This window comes from Larus michahellis, chromosome 7, assembly GCF_964199755.1.
Source record: "Larus michahellis chromosome 7, bLarMic1.1, whole genome shotgun sequence".
NCBI classification, from domain to species: Eukaryota; Metazoa; Chordata; class Aves; order Charadriiformes; family Laridae; genus Larus; species Larus michahellis.
In genome coordinates, this window is record NC_133902.1 from 35,840,085 (window position 1) to 35,859,625 (window position 19,541).

General features: G+C 37.3%; 1 protein-coding gene across 3 annotated transcripts in view; it reads left to right on the forward strand.

Moving 5' to 3' along the window:
* The first annotated feature begins 31 nt into the window (after positions 1-31).
* The window catches only part of SLC25A12 (solute carrier family 25 member 12), a 51,867-nt gene continuing 32,357 nt past the window's right edge, over positions 32-19,541 (forward strand). Inside the window, exons 1-4 of one of the 3 annotated variants that reach the window (XM_074595408.1) lie at positions 32-541; positions 1,973-2,026; positions 7,493-7,635; positions 12,882-12,997. In XM_074595408.1, coding sequence (XP_074451509.1) covers positions 7,526-7,635; positions 12,882-12,997 — 226 coding nt within the window. In that variant the 5' untranslated portion in view covers positions 32-541; positions 1,973-2,026; positions 7,493-7,525. Of the gene's footprint in view, positions 542-1,322; positions 1,649-1,972; positions 2,027-7,492; positions 7,636-12,881; positions 12,998-19,541 lie in introns of those variants that run through there. The other 2 variants (XM_074595406.1, XM_074595407.1) reach the window with 2 other exon arrangements.

Sequence of the window (19,541 nt, forward strand, 5' to 3'; positions counted from 1 at the left end):
GGCACGGGCGGCCGTGAGGGGCGGCGGGTCCGGGCCCGGCGGAACGGTAACCCTTCGTGAAGAGGCCTCAAACACAACCTCCTCCCGTCGCGCTCTGCAGCGGGCAGAGCGACCGTTCTTATTTCCGCCCTTTCTCCATATGCAGGCCTCGTGGCTCTCTGTGTCACTTTTAAACGCTTCAGCTGAGGGGGAAAAAGTAGACTTTCACTAGCAAAAAAAAAAATCAACCCATGTGCTGAACCACTCGTTGCCGCCGCTGCTGGAACGACCGTGGACGTGTCTGCAGTTTTAAGTGGGTTTTTCTGATGCGCAGTTCCTCTGCAATAAGTACGTACATACGGACTTCCTGAAGGGGGCGGTTTAGCGGTCAAGTACCCCTGAGGCAGATTTTATGGCGAAACTTTCTGCCGTCAGCTGGCGCATCGGCACGCGCAGTGTGTGAACTCCCAAGTTACCTCCAGGAAGTTTTTATTGACCCGTGACCAAAATAAAGTTCTGCTTCCTAGTTGTTGGTTTTTTGGTTGTTGTAAGCTTGCCAGAGGTGAGTCATTGTTTCACGACTACCATTTTAAGCTGCCAATTGCTATATTGCAGTTTTATGTCTGTTATCTGAGGTACGACAGAACCGAGTCCTTATATTTTCCAGTGACATGTAACAAAAGAGATTTTGTTGGGCCCTTGAAATAGCAGAGCAAGACAAAACATGCATTATTACTTCATCCAGGTTTTATAAGCGCTTCCCGTGATTGAACTGTCCAGACAAAGTATAAATTCTGCCTTTCGTGAGGCTGTGGCCCGCATAGTTTTCATGGTGAGGTCCGAAGCCCGTCAGCGCGCTCTACTGCTAACGTGCTACGGGAGCCTGTCACAACCTACTGAATTCCAGCCAGAATTGACTACTTTGTGCCTCCTTCTTTGAAACATGGGGCCGCTTCGCTGCCAGAATTCGGGTCCACAGCTTCAGCGAGCTTCAGCGCTCGGTTGCGGCAGCGACAGCATCGCTGACCCTCCCGGGATCGGCTGCAGTCGCTAAGCCAGAAATGAGTTTTTAAGCCAGAAATTAGTTTCAGCCGCATTTTCACCAAGTTCAGCTTTGCGCTATCGCGGCGCTGCCAGCCTCCCCCCGCGCCGCGCTGCCGGTGCCCGTGCCGGGGCGGGTGCCCCGCCGTCCCAACGGGGCCGATGCGGGGGCAGCGACATGGCTCCTGCCCCGGGCGCCGGCCGGTACCGGCGGGCCCCGCTGTGCTCCCCTCGTCCCCGGCGGCCGCTGAGGGGAGCCCGCCGCGGGTAGCGGCGCGAGCGGAGCCGGGCCGGGCCGGGCGGGGCAGGGCAGGGCGCTCATTACCACAGCGCTGCGCTGAGGCGGCGGCTGTTGCGGCGGCGCGGCGGGTGGGTAGCGGCGGGCGGCTCCTCCTCCTTCTCGCCGGGCGCAGCATGGCGGTCAAGGTGACTCTACCCCTCCATCGCTTGTGGCAGGAGGAAGAACGGGGGGATTCCCCCGCCTGCCCGGGGTGGAGGCGGGCGGCGGGAGGAGGCAGCCGCTGCTGCGGAAGCCCTGCGGGGGGCTGTGGGGAAGCCGCCGGCGCTGTGTTGGGGGGGTAGTGATGGCGGGGCGGCCCCGGGGAAGGGGCAGCCTCCGCCCTCTGAGGTGAGGCGGCGGGGGCGCGGGCTCAGGGCGGGCTGGGGGCCGTTGCCCGGTGGCGGTGGCGGCCGGGCCCGGCGGGCGGTGGCTGGTGTCGCGGAGGACCGGGGCGCCCCGCGGGTCTCCCCGGCGGGCCGGAGCCTGACAGCTGTCACCGGCGCTGAGCCCTGTGGAGTCCCGCGGGGAGCACCGAGGGCTCCTGGTCGAGACTCGCCCTGTGGGGTCGATAAGGGACCGGGCATCGCCGACCTTATCAGCGCAGGCGGCGGTTCTTATCTCCTCCCTGTCAGTAGCCCGGCTAGCGAGGTGCTAACTTGTGTGTGTTTACAGGTGCAATCAACCAAAAGAGCGGATCCTGCTGAACTACGAAGTATTTTTTTGCAGGTAAAGAGATCTGTCTAACGTTGTTTGGCTGACAGACGCTTATTTTTGCCCTTGCGTCAGTTCGCCATGGGACCGTACGCGCGTCGTGCTGGTGGGACACTTGAAAGTTCACTTTGCGGGCACAGTGTGTTGAAAAGGGCCTTCAAGGGTTAGGGAGAAACTGCTTCTGACACAAATGGTGATTAACCATTTCTGAATGATAACCTTAAATAATTTTCAGGGGTACTTTCTAATTTCCTATAAAACAGATAATTATAACCGCAACTAAGTACTGCTATTTTTAAAATCATTTCTGCAAGATTCTGAAAGTTCTTCTTCCATGGCTGTATATTTTGGCTTTGGAGTTTATATGTGTTCCTCCTACAAATGAATGGACAACTGGCAACATTTTTAGAACTTAAAATTGATTTCTTAAGACTGATGTATTTCATAATATTGTCCCTTGCAGGGCCTTAGAATTGACATACAAATAACAGCATGAAGCTTTCTCCACTCCCCTTATTTACAGTGAAGCACGATCCGAAAGGAAAATCCAATCGATCCTAAAACTTTGATAAAAACGTTTGATTCAGGCAGGTGGAATAAGAAGAACAACTATGTTTTAAGTCCATAGTTGGGCCATTGATATTTCCAAAATCACTAAAATATATTTTTTCTTTTCCCTTTATGTTGAGTATTACACAGTGCATTCAAGAAGCTTTCCTCTATGAAAAAGGAAAAAAAAAAGTATTAAAGCTTTTTCATAAATAATATAAATAATACAATCTATTATTTCATCTTTCACATGTATCTTTTGGTCCTACCGTATTATGTAATGGTTTCCACATAAGATACCTTTTTGCCTGAGAGAAACCATAATTTTGGCAGATTTTTGCTTTGGCCTGTTGGATTACACTGGTAACGTTGCTGGAGTGCTAAAACTTAGAACGCTGGAATCAACCAGTGAAAGCCCAACATTTAGTTTCTGGTAAAAAATCTTCCATCACAGGTTCATTTATGGTTGACATGACATTTAGCTTTTGTAGGTAAGGAATATGGTAGAGTATGTTAATAAAAAAAGCAACATGAAAATTTAAAGTATATATAAATACAGTACAAAAATCTGTGGTTCTGTAACATCACACAGCTCTTTTTGCAACTTTTGCATGTTTGATTGCAAAAAAGTGAAATGTGGTGTCAAAATACTCTGTTCATGTTGGAAATGTGGACTTTTTAGGATTGTTGACTTCCAGTCAGTAGGAGTGCTTTTTTCTGGAAGTAAGTGAATTGCTTGAAGTCCTTGATTTTGGTCATACAGGGAAAAATGGAGAGGAAGAACATTGTACCACTGAATCTTTAAATTGCCTCTCTGACAATACATGTTTTACTGACCTAAAAAGCAGACAGTCTGGTTTTAAAACAGCTTTTTGGTCTTCTCTATGTCTGTCTTGTAATCTTCAAAGAAACATGCAAATTAAGTTGTAGATTGTTTTGTGCTCTGGGGAATGAAAAATACAAAAGCTCTCCTGTCTTCTCTTGAGTATTTGAGTATTTGCAGTAAAAAAAAGATAAACAACACAGACACTTCTGGCATAGGAAGAGAGTTTATATTTCTTTTGGATGATATTTGATTATAATTTGGTTTGAAATTGTGCTTTTTGTTTGATAGATAGGAAGCAAGCTTAGTTGCAGACTTTAAAAAAATCAAAAGAGAACCCACTCTTTCGAAGACTTAAGTTGTAGAGGGCCTTGTTATGAGATATTGCTAGTCAGGGGTCAGATATGTCATGCTCTTTGCTGAGGGTGCTGGCCTGTTCTGTGAGCTGCAGCTAAAGGGCATGCATTCCTTCCTAAATTTGGCTTCCCTTGGAAATGGGCCCAAGGGAAGATGTGAGCTCTAGGCCTCTTCGTCATCCACCTTATTCATAGAGAGTGTACTTAAATTTCCTTCTGTATCCTCTAAAGTGATATGTGTCCTCTGTCCATCCAGTTAAAGTTGTATCTTAAGGGATGCTTCATATACACCTTTCTCTTAGACTTTCTGAAGCTTGCTATATGTTTATTTTTATTATTTTAAAGTGTTAAAAATCTTAAGTTTGACTTGTATTAAAAAAACATGCTATTATATCAATGTAATCCTGTAACTATGAAATGCAGGCATTGAAATTCCATATTTATGCACTATCAAATAAGTTACCTCTCAGTTGTTTGCTAACCACTGATTTCAGTAACAACTGTAAAGAACACAATAGAAATTCACTGAAGGATAAAAGAGTTACGTAGAACAGCAGTTACCAGATTTCTTAGTGAGACTTCATTCTTTATTCTTAGGCAAGACACAGTCAGCCCTTGGGGAATATGGTTGAATTATTCCCTGCCTGCTGAATGGGAGTGGAACCTGTCCAGCAAGGTGGAGAAAGAGATAAAAACAAATTCCCAATTTTAATACAGGAAACTCCGCCCTCCCTCCCCCCCCTTAAAAATGTCCCGAATCTCTTGCTGATAGCTTAGCTTAAAAAAAATAAAAAATAAAACGTTAAGAGCACCCAGGTCTCTTTTGTTTTGGAACTTATTTCTCCCCTGCCCAGATAAAATAATTGGGATAGAGAAACCCTTTGAACTGAAAACTATCTTTTTCAAAGAAAGCACTATTTATGAAAGTCTGGCGATACCTAGCACTATATTGTATGAACAGTGTAGGGTTTTTGTGTGTTCGTGCTGTGTGATGATGTTTAAAAAGAAGTCTCATGCAAATTCATCAAGTGCTTACCTGAGACAGCCTATAAATGTATAGTGAGAATTTTGTGTTATAAAGTAATATAATTCAAGACTGAGGAAAATACAGATTTGATTGATGTGTTATGTTTTATATGCAAATTAAGATATAATTTACAATTGTCTATTTTGTGCTAAAAGATTCCAGACTTAAGTCGTATGGTGAAAAGGTTACTTGAGGACATGCCGAAAGGGAATAGCCTAGCTGCTTTGTCAGGCCTTAATTTATTGGCCCACTGCCAGACTCTTTCAAAATACCATGACCTTCTCATATGGAGCAAAATGTATCTGTCAGTTAATTATTTTTGTCTCAAAAAAATTTTAACAAAACTTCCCCCACACAGTTTTTATTGTGAAACAATTCACTGTTTGTAATAAACTCAGATAAACAGGTGTCTGAAGAGAAAAGAAGATTATGGTGTTTAGATTTTGACTGTCTTTGATATGCACTCTACCGTCATACAGTTGAAATCTGTTATTCCTGAAGATATGCTCCATACTCTGCATGTTTGATGGTCCTTCATACATAAAACTTCCCTTGGATTACATGTCTTGCAGAAGAATTTTGCTTCATAATGCATTTTTTTAGTCACTTGTGTTTACAACTGAGAAGAGAACCTTCTGAGTTGGCTCAGTGAAGCCATGGTTTCATTATATAGTCATCTCGGCAGCAGTGCTGAGTTAAAGGATTCCTGTCCACTGCTTTGTGTTCTTATTTTTGTGGAAATCATTGATTTTAATTCTGGGTTAGTTCAACAATCTGATTTACAGTGCAGACTTGCAAACGGCTGTCATCATAGCTGTAGGGTGGAAGAGGGAGAGATGATGAGGTGATGTGAGTGGCTGGTATTGTGGAAGAGGTACAGGAAATGCTTAAGCAGGCACTGATGCTGATGCAAGCTCCTTTACGCTGAAATACTGCCCTGACTGAATCGGTTGGGTTGCGTACAGCTGAAACAAGCATGAGACATGTGAATGATCCCACTTATCGTCATGGAGTGTTACACCTTAACAGGTATTGTGGGTAGGTCTTATTGTTAATATTCTAATTCCCTGGTAGAGTAAGAGCCCCTTTTGTTACTCTTCCACATAAAGCTGTATCAGCTGAATCAAGATACCGCAGTACATGGTGGAAAAGTTACAAATTACAGATAAGGCCATTAGTTGAATTTTGAATTCACTGGCATGGATGTTGCAGTGTGGGTCTTGGGTGGCTTGCCATTTCATTTTCTGCAGAGAACGCTTACGTAGTCATCTTTTAACAACTAGAACCTAGAAAGGTGAATTACATTTTTACACATGAATTAAAAATCACTACTTTTATTTCAAATCCAAATTCTGATTAAACAGCTGTGTAGTTTTATAACTTCACTTTCTCAGAATGAACACGGTTATATGTGTGCATAGGAAGGTCTGCATCTAAGTCATTGTGTGTACAATAGAGAGTGAACAGAAGAGATGGATTTTAAACTACTAAATAAGCTTGCCTACAGGTTTTGTGAGCAAAAATGCTGAGAAACGAACTCAGTCATCAAACTGGATTGGGTCACAGTAGCTTAGGGAAGTAGACATCTTTTGTGAGCTACTTTCCTGTGTTGCAGGATGCAAATATAGCTTAATTTTGAAATCTGAAAACTTAGGTTTAATTTATAAGATTACTGTCATATCGTAAATAAACTACAAGAATTTTTTCCTGCAACTATACCGCCATCTTGAAACAAGATTTGAGGGATATGAACTTCCATTATATATTTATATATTTTTATGTGTGTGTGTATATATATATATGAACTTCCTTTTATTCATCACTTGCAATGGTTTCTACTCCTGCCTTAAGAATGGCATTACCCAGTGTAACTGGACAGCTGAGGGCATAGAATTTACTTCATGCTAAAATCTTCACTTTTAATTTAAAATTGACCCATAGATAAGAACCAGTGATTAATGATATGAAACAGAAAAGTAATCAGTAGGAATACTGATACAGACATATGGCAGTTGTTTTGGTGTACAAGTAATAAAGGTGTACTTGGTTATTTTATTTTTAGTTTTATTAATATTTAAATTATATAATTCTGAAATTTGCCTGTGGTTTTTACTTGAAAATGTATTGTTAATAAAATTAAATCTCAAAGTAAACCATTTTAATTGACCCAAATCCTTTTTTCTGTGTGTCAGTTTTCACTTAAATGGAAAATGCCAAACTCATTAGTTTCAGGATAAAAATTAATCTGAAAAGTTATCTCTCACAAAAAGAGAAGAGAAACAATATCTATTTTCCAAGCTAACTATAAGAATGATCAGGAACAATTATTCAGAAGGTATCTGCTACTAGAAATTGCACGAAAATTTATGTGCTGTATTTTCACAGTCTAGCTGCAAACGGAGGGCTACAGCGTGGCTGTAATTCTTACAAATGTATGCAATTACCTGACAGTTTCTGAAAATACGTAATTGTCTTTATTAGAAGATATTGGTCATTATGTGAACACATCTATTCTACAGGGATAATCGGATTGTTGCAGTATGCAACTAGTAGAGTAACACGATTAGTTTAATCAAGCCCTTTAGTTTCAGAGCAGTTCTGTGCGGATGGTTGTGCACCGTTTTAAGTGATGTTCAGTAAAGATACTGGTTTGGTAATCACTGATAATTAGCATCTAAATTGATTCATTTTTGTTTGTGTGGTTTTGCTTTTTATTTTCACTCTAGTATGCCAGTGTTGAGAAAGATGGCGAGCATTACATGACCCCAGAAGATTTTGTGCAAAAATACCTAGGACTTTATACAGATCCGCGTTACAATCCTAAAACAGTGCAGCTGTTGGCTGGAGTGGCAGATCAAACGAAGGATGGGTGAGAATTTTGCTTTCCATTAGAAGCTTGTAATACATGGGTAAATGCATGAGTGAATGAGTTTGATTATTTCATCTTCTAAAATACATTATTGATTTTATTACACTTCAGGCTTCTTTAGATGATAAGTTTTTTCTCAAGTACAATAGGCTATAAATTTGTGGAAATTGGGAAAAAATACAGTGAAGAAGTCGATGCATTTTTTAAAATCAAGATTTGTTTTAGTGGAGTTTTAACAATTACTACAAATGCAGAGGAAGTTGAACTGCAAATAAGTTTAATGTAGTGTGATTGCCTTGGAAAAGTTCTTTTCTGTATACTTCCGTCCATGATTAGATATGACATAAGAGTTTTTAGTACCTGTAATGAAACATGGAAATATGGAAAAGCTTTCTTACTTCTGTAGTGTGCAATTCCAATGAAACCATTTAGGAGTTTTTTTGAAGTGCTGTCTATTAGGAGAGAGAGACATTAATGATTCTATGAAGGAAGAAGGTGTTTGCGTAATCAAAATAAGGTCACACCACATAAAGCTTTTCCAACTCTGTGATATTATTTGCTTTTAGACAGTTCTCTGAAACTAATTTGTAACATGTCCACTCCACTGAGGTGGTACCCTCTAACGCACTCTTCTTCAAACAAGCCTTTTCTCTTGCTTTATGTAGGCTTCTAGCTTTGGCCTTGTATTGTAGTAAGAGCATGGACATTGTTGAAGTAAAGTGAAAAGGTTAAGATGGACCAGAGAAGAGGTCAAGAATGTAAAAGGGAGTGGGTATTTTATAGAGAAGAGAGAAAGTTGCTGTTAAAATAATATACGATACATTTGTAAATATATAGATGTAGCTTAAATTTGAAAGCCCCTTGACTTCCTTTCATTTGTGGGTCTAAATCTGACCTTTGCCATCACTTAAATGTTTTTATTTTCCTTTGTTATGCTTTAGACTATTTTATTAGTTTGCATAGTATCCTGAGCAGCTTGCACAATATCTGTGCTTTACAAATTAAATTGTATATGCTATATACATTTTACGCTAAACAACAAATGTAGGATCTCCTGTTTAATGTAATGTTACATGATTTTTTTTTATTTTATAAAGCTGCAGCATTTTTATAATACATTTGATATATACGTACATTTGATAAATCCAAATAACCTGTCTTGTTTGCAATACGTGGCTGCAGTTTGTTGAATTGTTATGGACTGAAAATGCTATTTTGTATGTATCTGTTGAAATAATAGTCTAATTGATGACTAGTAAACCAACATTAAGTATCTTGTTTCTCTGAAAGCTGTCAGTTATCTTTTACAGTATGCATTTCTTCAGGAAATGTCTTACAAAAGGATCTTTCTTACATTAAGAAATCAGTAATTTTTTTTTTATTGCTACAACAGAACTTTACATTGAGGCATCACTTTTTTTGTTGCTTTCTCTGTGAATGCAAGTTTGGTTTGGTTTGGTTGGTTTTTTAATATAGGTAATATTTGAAGTGAGGTAATCAAATATGGGTAAGTGTGCTTTATCTACTTCTGTATGGGAACAGTGGGAATAGGAATTACTACCATATGGTCTGCAATACATAATGTTTGTCTGAATACCTGTTGATACTTGTCTGAAACTTATTTTCCTATATGTTCTAATCTATATTTATCTCTAATCTGTATTTCATGTGAAGAATTGTTATACCCCCATCATCATCATTGGATTATTTATTTATTTTTACATTCACATTCTTCCTTTTGTGGTAAGCTGTAATATATCAAAACCCAGAGTCTCACAACTATATCATCTGCACAGAGAGTTTAATCTGTGGCATGGGTAATTATTATAATCTTCAACTGAATTCCAGAATGCATTACATCTTTCTAAGGACTTAAAGTTACTTTATGAAGTCTGAGAAACTATCAGTAGTCTTATTCCATACAGACATTTGTAAATTAAATGACAGCCCAAAGTCACATAGCAAGTCATTGAGAAGCTTTGGGTTCTGTATAGAAATTTCATTCCAGTATCTGCTATTATATTCTCTTAGCCTTGCTTGCCCTTCAAATAAAGATGCAAAGTGGGTTTGGTAACTTTTCTTTGTTAATAATTTTTTATTTAATTTAGTTTTAAGTTTGGCACTTTAGACAAAAGCATATTTTGGAACTGGCTGGTTGTAGGCATATGTTTAAAGAAATGTATTTTTATTTTTTCGTGATGATACTTACTTAACTGTTCCAGAGTGCTATTGTCTTCTCCCATTACTACAGCATAAGACGGGTTTGCTTTAGTGGAACTCTGTAAGGTAGTCCTTAAAGCTGATGAGTCTTCACTTTCAAAGTGTTTCTTCCTCATTGTTATAAATGTGTGTTCTAAGAAATTAATGGGATGAGGTCTAGATTAGAATTTGGCCTAAACTGCCTTGTCTGCTATCTGTGTAATACAACGTGATTTTACTGATGCTGTAGGTAAGCATTCCTGTGTCATCAGGCTGTAGGCACTACTTTTGAAATTAGGATACATGTCCTCTCTGAATATATGTATGAATATATACTTACATATGTGTGCCAAACCCAGCTTCCTAATTACATAAGTCAGTTAATGTTTGCAGGTACTGCAGTTTTAAAATCAAAGATGTTCTCCTTTCAAACCTTCAAAATTTCCCAGTAGTCACTCAGAATTCTTAATTTTCATTGCTCGTTTCTGGCTACTCTGCTTATCAGCATATCGTTCTTAACATGTGTTCTTCTTAAGCTAAGTCCTGAAGAAGGATTTGATGTTTCACATAATTGAGAGTCACAACATAACGTTTAAAAGCAATGTTGTGTGGGGAAAAAAAGGGCAAAGAGTTGTAGCAGGAAAAAAGGAAAGATAGAGAAGAATTATAAACACATGGCTTACTTTGTGTGCCTTTGAAAAGTAATGGTACAGAAGAAATAAGAGGAAGGGAAATTTAAAAAAATGTTACAGATAAAATGAAAGGTGAGTGATTTTATGTTGTTATGGACTCTAATGCAGCGAGTTTGCTGAATGTTACTTGAGTTGCGATTGGGTGGGAAGCTCCATCATTCTGTTTAATCCAGCTCCTGTTATCTCCGCCCTAATGGATAATGGAGTATCACGGGGGATATCCCCGCTCTTAGGCATTGCAAATGGAATATATGGAAAGGAAATTGAATGTGTCTGTCTCCTTTTGCTGTAGGCACTGTTAAAGTGAGACCTCTGAAGACGGCTTCTTTCAGGTTCAGGCTTCTACGAATGCATTCTACAGAGATCGTCACTTGATTCTGTCACTTATAAAGCATCGTGGTTAGGAATTAATTTGTATGTCAGGTTTACGCTTGTATATGAAGTATATTTTGAAACAACATTATTTACAAATATTTTAACAGGATATTCTGTTTCTCTGATACTAAACCCTTATTTATCAAGATCATCCTTTGGATGAAATTGCATCTGAAGAACCTTTCTCACATCTTTGATTTTTGTGTCTAAGGTGTGACAAATTAATATCATAATTCTGTATTTGCCATATCTGAAGTCCTTTCAAAATCACTACATTTTTTTTCTGTATTTTCTGTGTAATGCATATATGCAAGAATGTTAACATACATAACCTTGTTTAAAGTATCTCAGTTCTGCCTTACATGTACTTTGACAGAGAAAGACTGGATAAACTAATGAATAGTGTGGCTTGATTTTTTTTTTTCTTTTTCTGTAGGTGACAGAATTATACTTCGCTCTTTAGCAATAAGCAGTATATGTGTAAAGTAATCACTATGAGCTAATGGTCTCCTACGAAGTGTACTAAATGCATCTCAGTGACCAGTCCAGCCCAAACCACGACACAGATCAATTATGTGCATCTTCTGGGAAAATGTACCATCTACAGTGATACTCTATGTTTTAACAGCATCTACTGAAATAGGGATTTCTTTGTTTAATTTTAAAAAATTAACTAAAATTCTTACTCCCATTGATAATTTATTTGATGCTAAAATAGATATCCCATCATATATTTTTATAAACTGGGCTCAGGAACTTATAATTGGTTGGAATATTGTAAATCCTCAAGCTAAGTCCCCTATTTTTACAAGGATGAAAATACACAGTAGTTTAAATCAAGTTTGCTGTTAAAACCTAAGGCTCTTGTTTGCAGTATTCTGGAAAGGCCACAGTATATTCCTGCTCTAAATATCTTTATGGAGATGTGATTCTGTTCTTGTGCCAACATTATCCTTTATCTTTTCCTGGTTAGGGCTGGAGTTTCTGCAGCTGTTCTTACATACAGCATAAAGATCCCATCTAAGTGTTTTTTCTGTTAGTCGGAATAAGCTGAGTTCCACTAAAAAAGTTATTTATGATTATCCTAATAAGTTACCTGTGCATACATTTCAGTCTGAGTTTATATGTGTTGAACACACGGAATTGGATTTCTATGCAGCATTCCAGGTTTGTTGTGGGAACCCTATCTGGGGATACCACTGCTTCCTTATCTCACACTGAAACAGCTTTCCTAATGCATCCTGAGTTGCATTTTTCCGTATGGTGACTGTCTTGTGTACACAGAATCTTGTGATCTGCTGTTACGCTCAGGTCCTTCCCTGCGTCCATCATGTCTAACTGTCCTTATGTCCAAATGTTCTTATAGTTTCTCTCTTTCTTTCTTGTCCTCAAGTACATGACTTTGCAGTTCGTGTTATATTTGAAGTATAATATTTTTTTCTATATACATAGTAAAGGATGACTTTCTGTGAACCTGCTTGTTTTTTATGAATGTTATATGTTGTTTTAAGAAATGCTTATATTGTATAGTATATTCCTATGCTTGCATTGAACTATCTTTTCTTTCTCAGTAGAAATACATACATAAATTAGTAATATAATGACAGCCCTGTAAATTTCATGGTTGTAGAATTTCTGTGGGTTTTTTATGTCTTAATTTTTAAGTGCTGTCTGCTTACATTTATAATTACAAGGTAATAAACTGTAGGTATTCGCTGAAAATTGATTATATTTTGTTGTTGATGGGTATGAAGAATACAGACATTTTATAGAGGAAGAGACTGAGTTGCATAAAGGTTAAGTAACTATTTAAATGTAACATACTTTTTCAGTTTCTAGTGTAGAGTCTTAACTTTTTTATATTAGAATTTTATTTTAATAATTGGGTCATACATTTTTCTAGAGCATCAAACACAAAATATCATTGGTGTTGTGAATATTTTTTTGAAATCTTTATAACTTCTGTATTTTTCTTCGTAGGCTGATTTCCTTTCAAGAATTTGTGGCATTTGAATCTGTTTTGTGTACTCCAGATGCAATATTCATTGTTGCTTTTCAGTTGTTTGACAAGAGTGGCAATGGCGAAGTAACATTTGGTAAGACTATCTAAAGAAAAACAGTTTAAGAAAGTGATTATAATAGTATAAATCGTAATAATGGTTTATCACCATTGGTGATAGAATGCATATTATGCAATATTGTACTGATTTCCTAAGAGTTTTCATGGGTAAAACATTTTTTTTCTTTCAAGTGATGCAAACTTCAGAAATAGACAGAAACAAGATCTATTTTGCTCTATCGTTTTGAATCAAGATTTTTCATGTTCCTGAAGTAGTTAATACAATCTTGTTTTGTTCAGTGTCATCCTAAGTAATTTTTTTTTGTTATGGAATTTGAACTCCTTCAATGATGAGGGATTTTTGAAATATGTTCTGGATCTCCACGTATCTTTGAAGAATTGTCATTAGATACAGTAAGAGATCAATATAGAAATGAAGGCAGTCTAATCTTTTGATCTTTTGATCTTTTGAATTCCTAGTTTAGTGTTCCTTTTCTTGAGGAGCAAATCTTACTTTAATGTTATGAGTGTAGCTTCCAACTAGATCATATGTTTGAAAAATCAGGAAGAAAATATGGCCTTTAAGTTTTACTTTCTCCCCCACCCCCCGTGCCCCCATCACTTTAATTAGTAATTGGACAAAATTCTTCAGCCTAACTATGCTGCTTTATGGTGTTGCTAAATAACTGTTATTAACATTGCAGTTTAAGGAGGGTTAGGTTTTATTTTTAAAAACGTCATATGTTTATGAAAACTGGATAAAACAATGCTAAGAATTTTAATGAAATGAAATGAGAATTAAATGTTATTTCTATCTAAAAGAATAAAGCTAATAAAGAAAATACAAACCATGCTTGGATTTGTAAGCACTCGCTGTTTGTACTATTTCATTCTTATGAAAACTGTTGCAACTTGTTGAAGAAAAAAAAAAAAAAATGCAAGGGTCTTTTATGGAAACAAATTGCTTGACTTATGATGTCCGTTAAATTACATCGTTAACTGAAGGGTCAAATACTAAGCAATTTGCATACACAACATCTTGAAAAGAAAATCTTTAGAACTTAAGTAAAGGTGAAATCAGTAAATGCAGTCATTAGGAAGTAGACAAACTACTATAATCAGTGTGACCATGTTAATAATGGTATATTTAATAATCTCACAGAATGGAGATACGCACTTTGTAGCTCTCATGAACACACTTGAAATAGCTGGTTTCGTAAATGAACAAAAAGTCATTTCAGATTGTATACAGATTCCTCAGTCAGACTGAGGACTGTTATTTTTATGACCACATCATTATATTAAAGGCTAAAAGAAAACACAAACAGGAAAAACTGTAAAACAGAAAACTGTGCGAATATTTTTGGTATCTTTTTTGCCGATTTTTGTTTTTTAATAAGGCTGATAAATTTTGAATACGAAACTCTTTAGGGAATTCAAAACTTACTGTTGGATTCTTGTTTTTACAAAATCAGTTATATTGCAATTATTAATATATTTAACGGTATGTTGTAACATATCAGTGGTACATGTTTTTGTGCTACAGTTCCCACGTTTACTGTTGCTTTTTTTTCTTCTGTTGTTGTTGCTTGTAACATGGGCTACTTACTGTTACTTCATAGGTGTATCATACAAATTAATGCATGTGGAAGAAATGTGAATGATTATATATGGCATATTCAGAATTTAGTAACTGCAGTCAATTTCCAAGTCAGTCTTGTGGCCTACAGTGGCTGTTTTCTAAATGAATCTTGCACTCTTTCATATTCAAACCGCATAAGCAGAAAGGTACAGAGTTTAGTTTCATGTAAAAACAGGAGAATATATAAAATTAGGTCTTAAAAGTTGTTACAAATTATTAGAAATGATTAGAAATATACTGAAATGAAGTTAGTTTAGCCAATTGGTGTGAAAATTGCTATCAGACAAGTTAGGTCTCTTTTATGTGTGTGTAGTGTATCCAGTGTGCAGATAAACCATGTTGGTTATGAGAGCAAACATGAGTCAAGATATTCTAGCTCAGACGCAGTGCTATGTGGATGTGATTGCATCGATTCCAAAGCTAACTCAAGCCAGTAAGTGTTCCCAGAAATGATATGGAATTACTGTGATTTTTCTGCACTGTGCATCTGGAACAAGGGCTGGAGTTGCTGGGAAGTGGAACACAGAATCAACTTGGATCTGTTAGGCCAGTAATGTGAACCCAGCACTGGCCTTACTGGACATGAGATAATGTCTCTCAATCATTTGGGTATGACTGTATGGCATTTTCAAAAAATATCCTGATCTAATCAAATTTTCAGTTATCTGGAGAAAGTTAAGTATACTTGTTGATTTTTGGAGCTGGCTCTATTTGAAAGTAAGTTGCTCCAGTCAGGTTCACATCTCCTTTTTGGTATTTATATACTGACACGGACTCGGACCATACCTGAGCACTTTATCTTCTTGGAGTCCTCTTTAGCCTCAGTCTGCCACTTGTCTCTACAGAAGTTTAGCTTCCAACTCTTCAATGAGGAAATTATTAATTAAATTGTATTACAGAAGAACCTCTGTCTTACGAGTTGAGAAATGGAAGAGGACAAAAAGTTTATGATTCTTTAGGAACTATTTGGTAGAAATTCTTTTTGACTGTGCTATACTAATCAGTGTCTTCGTCTGTGCAATATCATATGCTTTTAACGTTTCAACATCCCATATCATGGGATTGTTGAAAGAGGAAGTCGCCTGTCACTTTAATGTCATTTACTTTCTTATTGCGTTGGCACATTTTTACAGGAGTTTTGGACATCTAGAAATCCTGTATGAATGACTTTCATAAACATGCAGATAGTATGCTGCAATATTAGCATAGAAGGTCCATTGCAAGAACATGAAATTTGACTTAGTTTATATGATCAAACTGTACAGCATGCTCAGTGCTCTTTACGTGTTTCAGCTGCACTGGACTCACTGTCAGCTTGGTGAACAAAAAGAAATAAAATTACTATTTTAATAACCCATTGATAAAAGTGACAGTGTAGTTTAAATGACTTTTTAATCATGGAGAAATAGGAAAAAAGTGCATTTCTTTTCCGGATCAAATGCTTGTACGTCTTCATAAATGATTCCTAGGTGAATATTTTATGGGAAATGTGTTGCTGATGAGCCCTTACAATATTGCTTTAACTATAGAATATTTAAAAGGTAACGGCTAAAGCTGATAAAGAAAAGTGATTTTTTTTTTTTTTTTCATGCATTGTCTTTCTTGTTATGGGTTGCTGTCTGTAGCCAGAGAAGTCTGACAACCACTTTGCTTTTTTGATCATGGGATGTAACTGACCAAGCTACTTAACATGAGGGAAATACTTAATAACACTTCATAAAATTAATGCTATTGTACTAAGGAAACTTCTTTTTATTGCTATTCTATGCAAGTTTTTTTGACCTGAATTCAGGTTAAAGCAAACCTAAATATTAAATCTGCTCAAGCTATCTGGTTTGCTTCGATCTTGAAGCAGACGATCCTTACTGTGGTTAAAAGGTGAAGTGGGTGACTATCACTGAAACTTCTCTCAAAAATAGGCTGTCTATTTGGACATCCTGGAAGTAAAAGGAAGTAAAAGGATTCTTTGTAATTTATCGCTTCGGCAAACTATACAATGATCTGGACTGTATCACTTTTAATTGGGATGTACAATTTCCAGGCTTTTTCCAGCTGTTCTTCCTTTTAGGATCACCACAAAGAAAGCCATTCTCTGATAAACTGGAGAGTTTCAGAGATGCTTTTTTAGTTAAATACCCATGCTGGTATGGATAGAAAGATAAAATAATGAGATTTTGAAACAATTTTACTGCCTTCATGTTTGTGATTCTTCTATATTCAGAATTTTTACATTATTTTGGTGATAATTGGAAAATATTTATGGAACTGAACATAAGGCTTTTCAAAACATCCTGCAGCTCAAAATGTAATGAAAAATATTTTGCAGAGTATAGTGGCTTCTTCTTTAAAGGCACTGGGGGGAGTAAGGGAATTGGGTACCTAGTAATGCAACTATGTGAAAATTACCATGATATCGGTGAACTGAAATAATAAACATCAATGTAATAATTTCAGAAGTTGGGTATACAGTGATACTGAAATCTTGTCCATCTATTTTCTAAACAAACTTTAATCTGGGAGAGAAAGTTCGGATTTCCGTTAATGGGGACATAGAGTTTGAGAACACTGGAAGAAGATGAGTGGGAAGAACAAGAGAAAGGAGCTGAATGTTTGTTGTTATAGTTCTTTGCTTTTGAGCGTTGCTTTTCAGGAAACACAGATCACTGCTAGTACTCACTCCTCCCCCATTTCCAACAGAGCAGTTGGATTGAAAGTGCTAGGATTTGGATTTAACCTTAAGAATTTTGCTTTATAAAATATTATTTGCAACAGTAAAGGCAGGAAACCTTTTAAAATGTAAACAGAAGGAATCTCATAATCACATGGCTACAGATCTGAGGATATACGAAAAACACCATGTTTTTATCAAGTGTGCTGTAAACTAGAACTGCTATTTTTCTTGGCTTCCTGGTTGCCATACATTAGTTGCCTGTTTTCAAGATGTCTTTTTCTTAACATGTGCAGATAATGTAGGAAACTTCACTGTATATTATGACTTCCTTTTGTTCTCATATTTTTTAGATTTTTTGCTTGTTTCTTTCCTGTTGTGTGATTCTTTCAGGTTTAAACCACAGTTTTAAACACTTGTGAGCTGCGCAGGACAGAAGCCTTTCCTTATTTTTTATAATAACAATATAGTCAAAACCATTGCTCAGCAAGAGGGAACAGAAAAGGAGAACTCCACATTAAAATTAAATATATTGACAGTTTGTTGTTATGGCTGTCACTAATATTAATCTTAAACAGAATCACTAATCCTTTTAAAGTAAGAGTAGAAATACAATGTAACTATTTCTAGTTCAGCTTTCTCACTTTTCCTGCCACTTGTCATTTAGCTCTCGTGTCAAAGTAATTATTGCATTGTTTACATTTGGATCACTCTTAATACACTTCTGTTGCATTAGGTGCTACAAAAAAAAGTCTTTTTGCCTTTAACTGTGATTTTTTAATTTTATGCTTGAAAGTGAAAATATGTAAAATTTGCTGTTAGCAGAAATAGTGAAAAATAGCAACATAGAATATGTTAAAATGCATTACATACATTAAGGCTCAAATATGTACAAATGGGACTGTAGATGACTGAGTAGACAGATTCAAAAAAACCCACCTATTAAACAACAAACCTTTAGCATACTTATGCTAGTACTTAAAACTATCAAATTTCTATTTTTGTGTCTCTGCCAAGCGTGATTGGTGTTCCCTCACTGGTGAGAGGCAATGGCAAGCTCTGTTAGCAGGTTGATGGCACTGGAATTGTGTGATGTTTCCACTCTGTTTCTTGGGGACCTGACAAGTCAAAATGATAGGTACTACCTCAAGGCTTACTTGGGGTACTGAGCTCATCCCCATCAACAGGATATACTAGTGTTCATAACTTAAAAAAGTATTCTTCCTCCTCCGGTGAAATTCAGTATTGCCTAAAAACTTTGTTTTTCTCACATCATTTTTCTGAGCCCGGTAGGTAACAGTGTTGGATGGTGGTTGAGCCAGTCGTGTATGCTGCCTGCAGATAGCTGCTCCAGGCATCTGTAATTTGTTTAAAATGATTGGGTGGGGAAATTCTGAAGCAATCTTGAGAGAATGCGTGTCGCCTTGGAGGTAATGTACTAGTGCACTAGAGTAGTAGGTTTATTGTTCCTGGGGCTGATGGTAAGTTGAGTATGTCATCAGGCTGCTGACTTGTATGCCTATCTGAGAAGAAAATGCATTGCTATAAGCCTGGAAAGAAAGTTATCAGCTCAGTAGGAGAGAATTCCACGGCTGAAAGGTGAGCAAAGTGTAGGAGAAGACATTAGTAAATGAGCAACATGTATGGACAGGGACAATGAATGCATTCTGTAAAATGTCATACTAAAATGAAAGGATTTAAAAATAATTTGCTGTTTGCCCCCTGCAGAATAGCTCTGTTGGAAATTTGAAGTACTTGTAGTTTATCTTAATTTAGAAGCATTACTGGGTTTTGGCTGAGAGATAAAAAAAAACCCCAAAAAAACCCCACCAAACCCCAGCATCTGTACCTTAACGTTACCTGTTTCCTGTTTTCTTTGTTGTCAGTGCTTTGCTTCTGCTGTGAAAAAAATAAATTAAAAAAAGACGTGGTCATAATTCAAAGTGTTGAAAGTGTAGGTGATGATCACATTATGTCTAATTTCTGAAATGTGATTGTCCGTTTGCTGCTTCTCATCACATGAATTGTTAGTTGTGATGGCTGTTTCCTTTAATATAAGAGAATAGTCAGCAAAATTGGATTTAAAAGGTATTCTTGATATGTTGTGAATAAAGCATTGCTACTCTTGGGTAGAAGTAGTAAATTTTAGTGCTTACCTAGAGATGTTTGAGAATCCCAGATGGCTTTGGAAAATTGTATATAGAGTTTAAATGGTGCTAACTGTGTCAGTTATTCACATCAAGTACACGGTTTTGTTCCTGTACCCCAAAT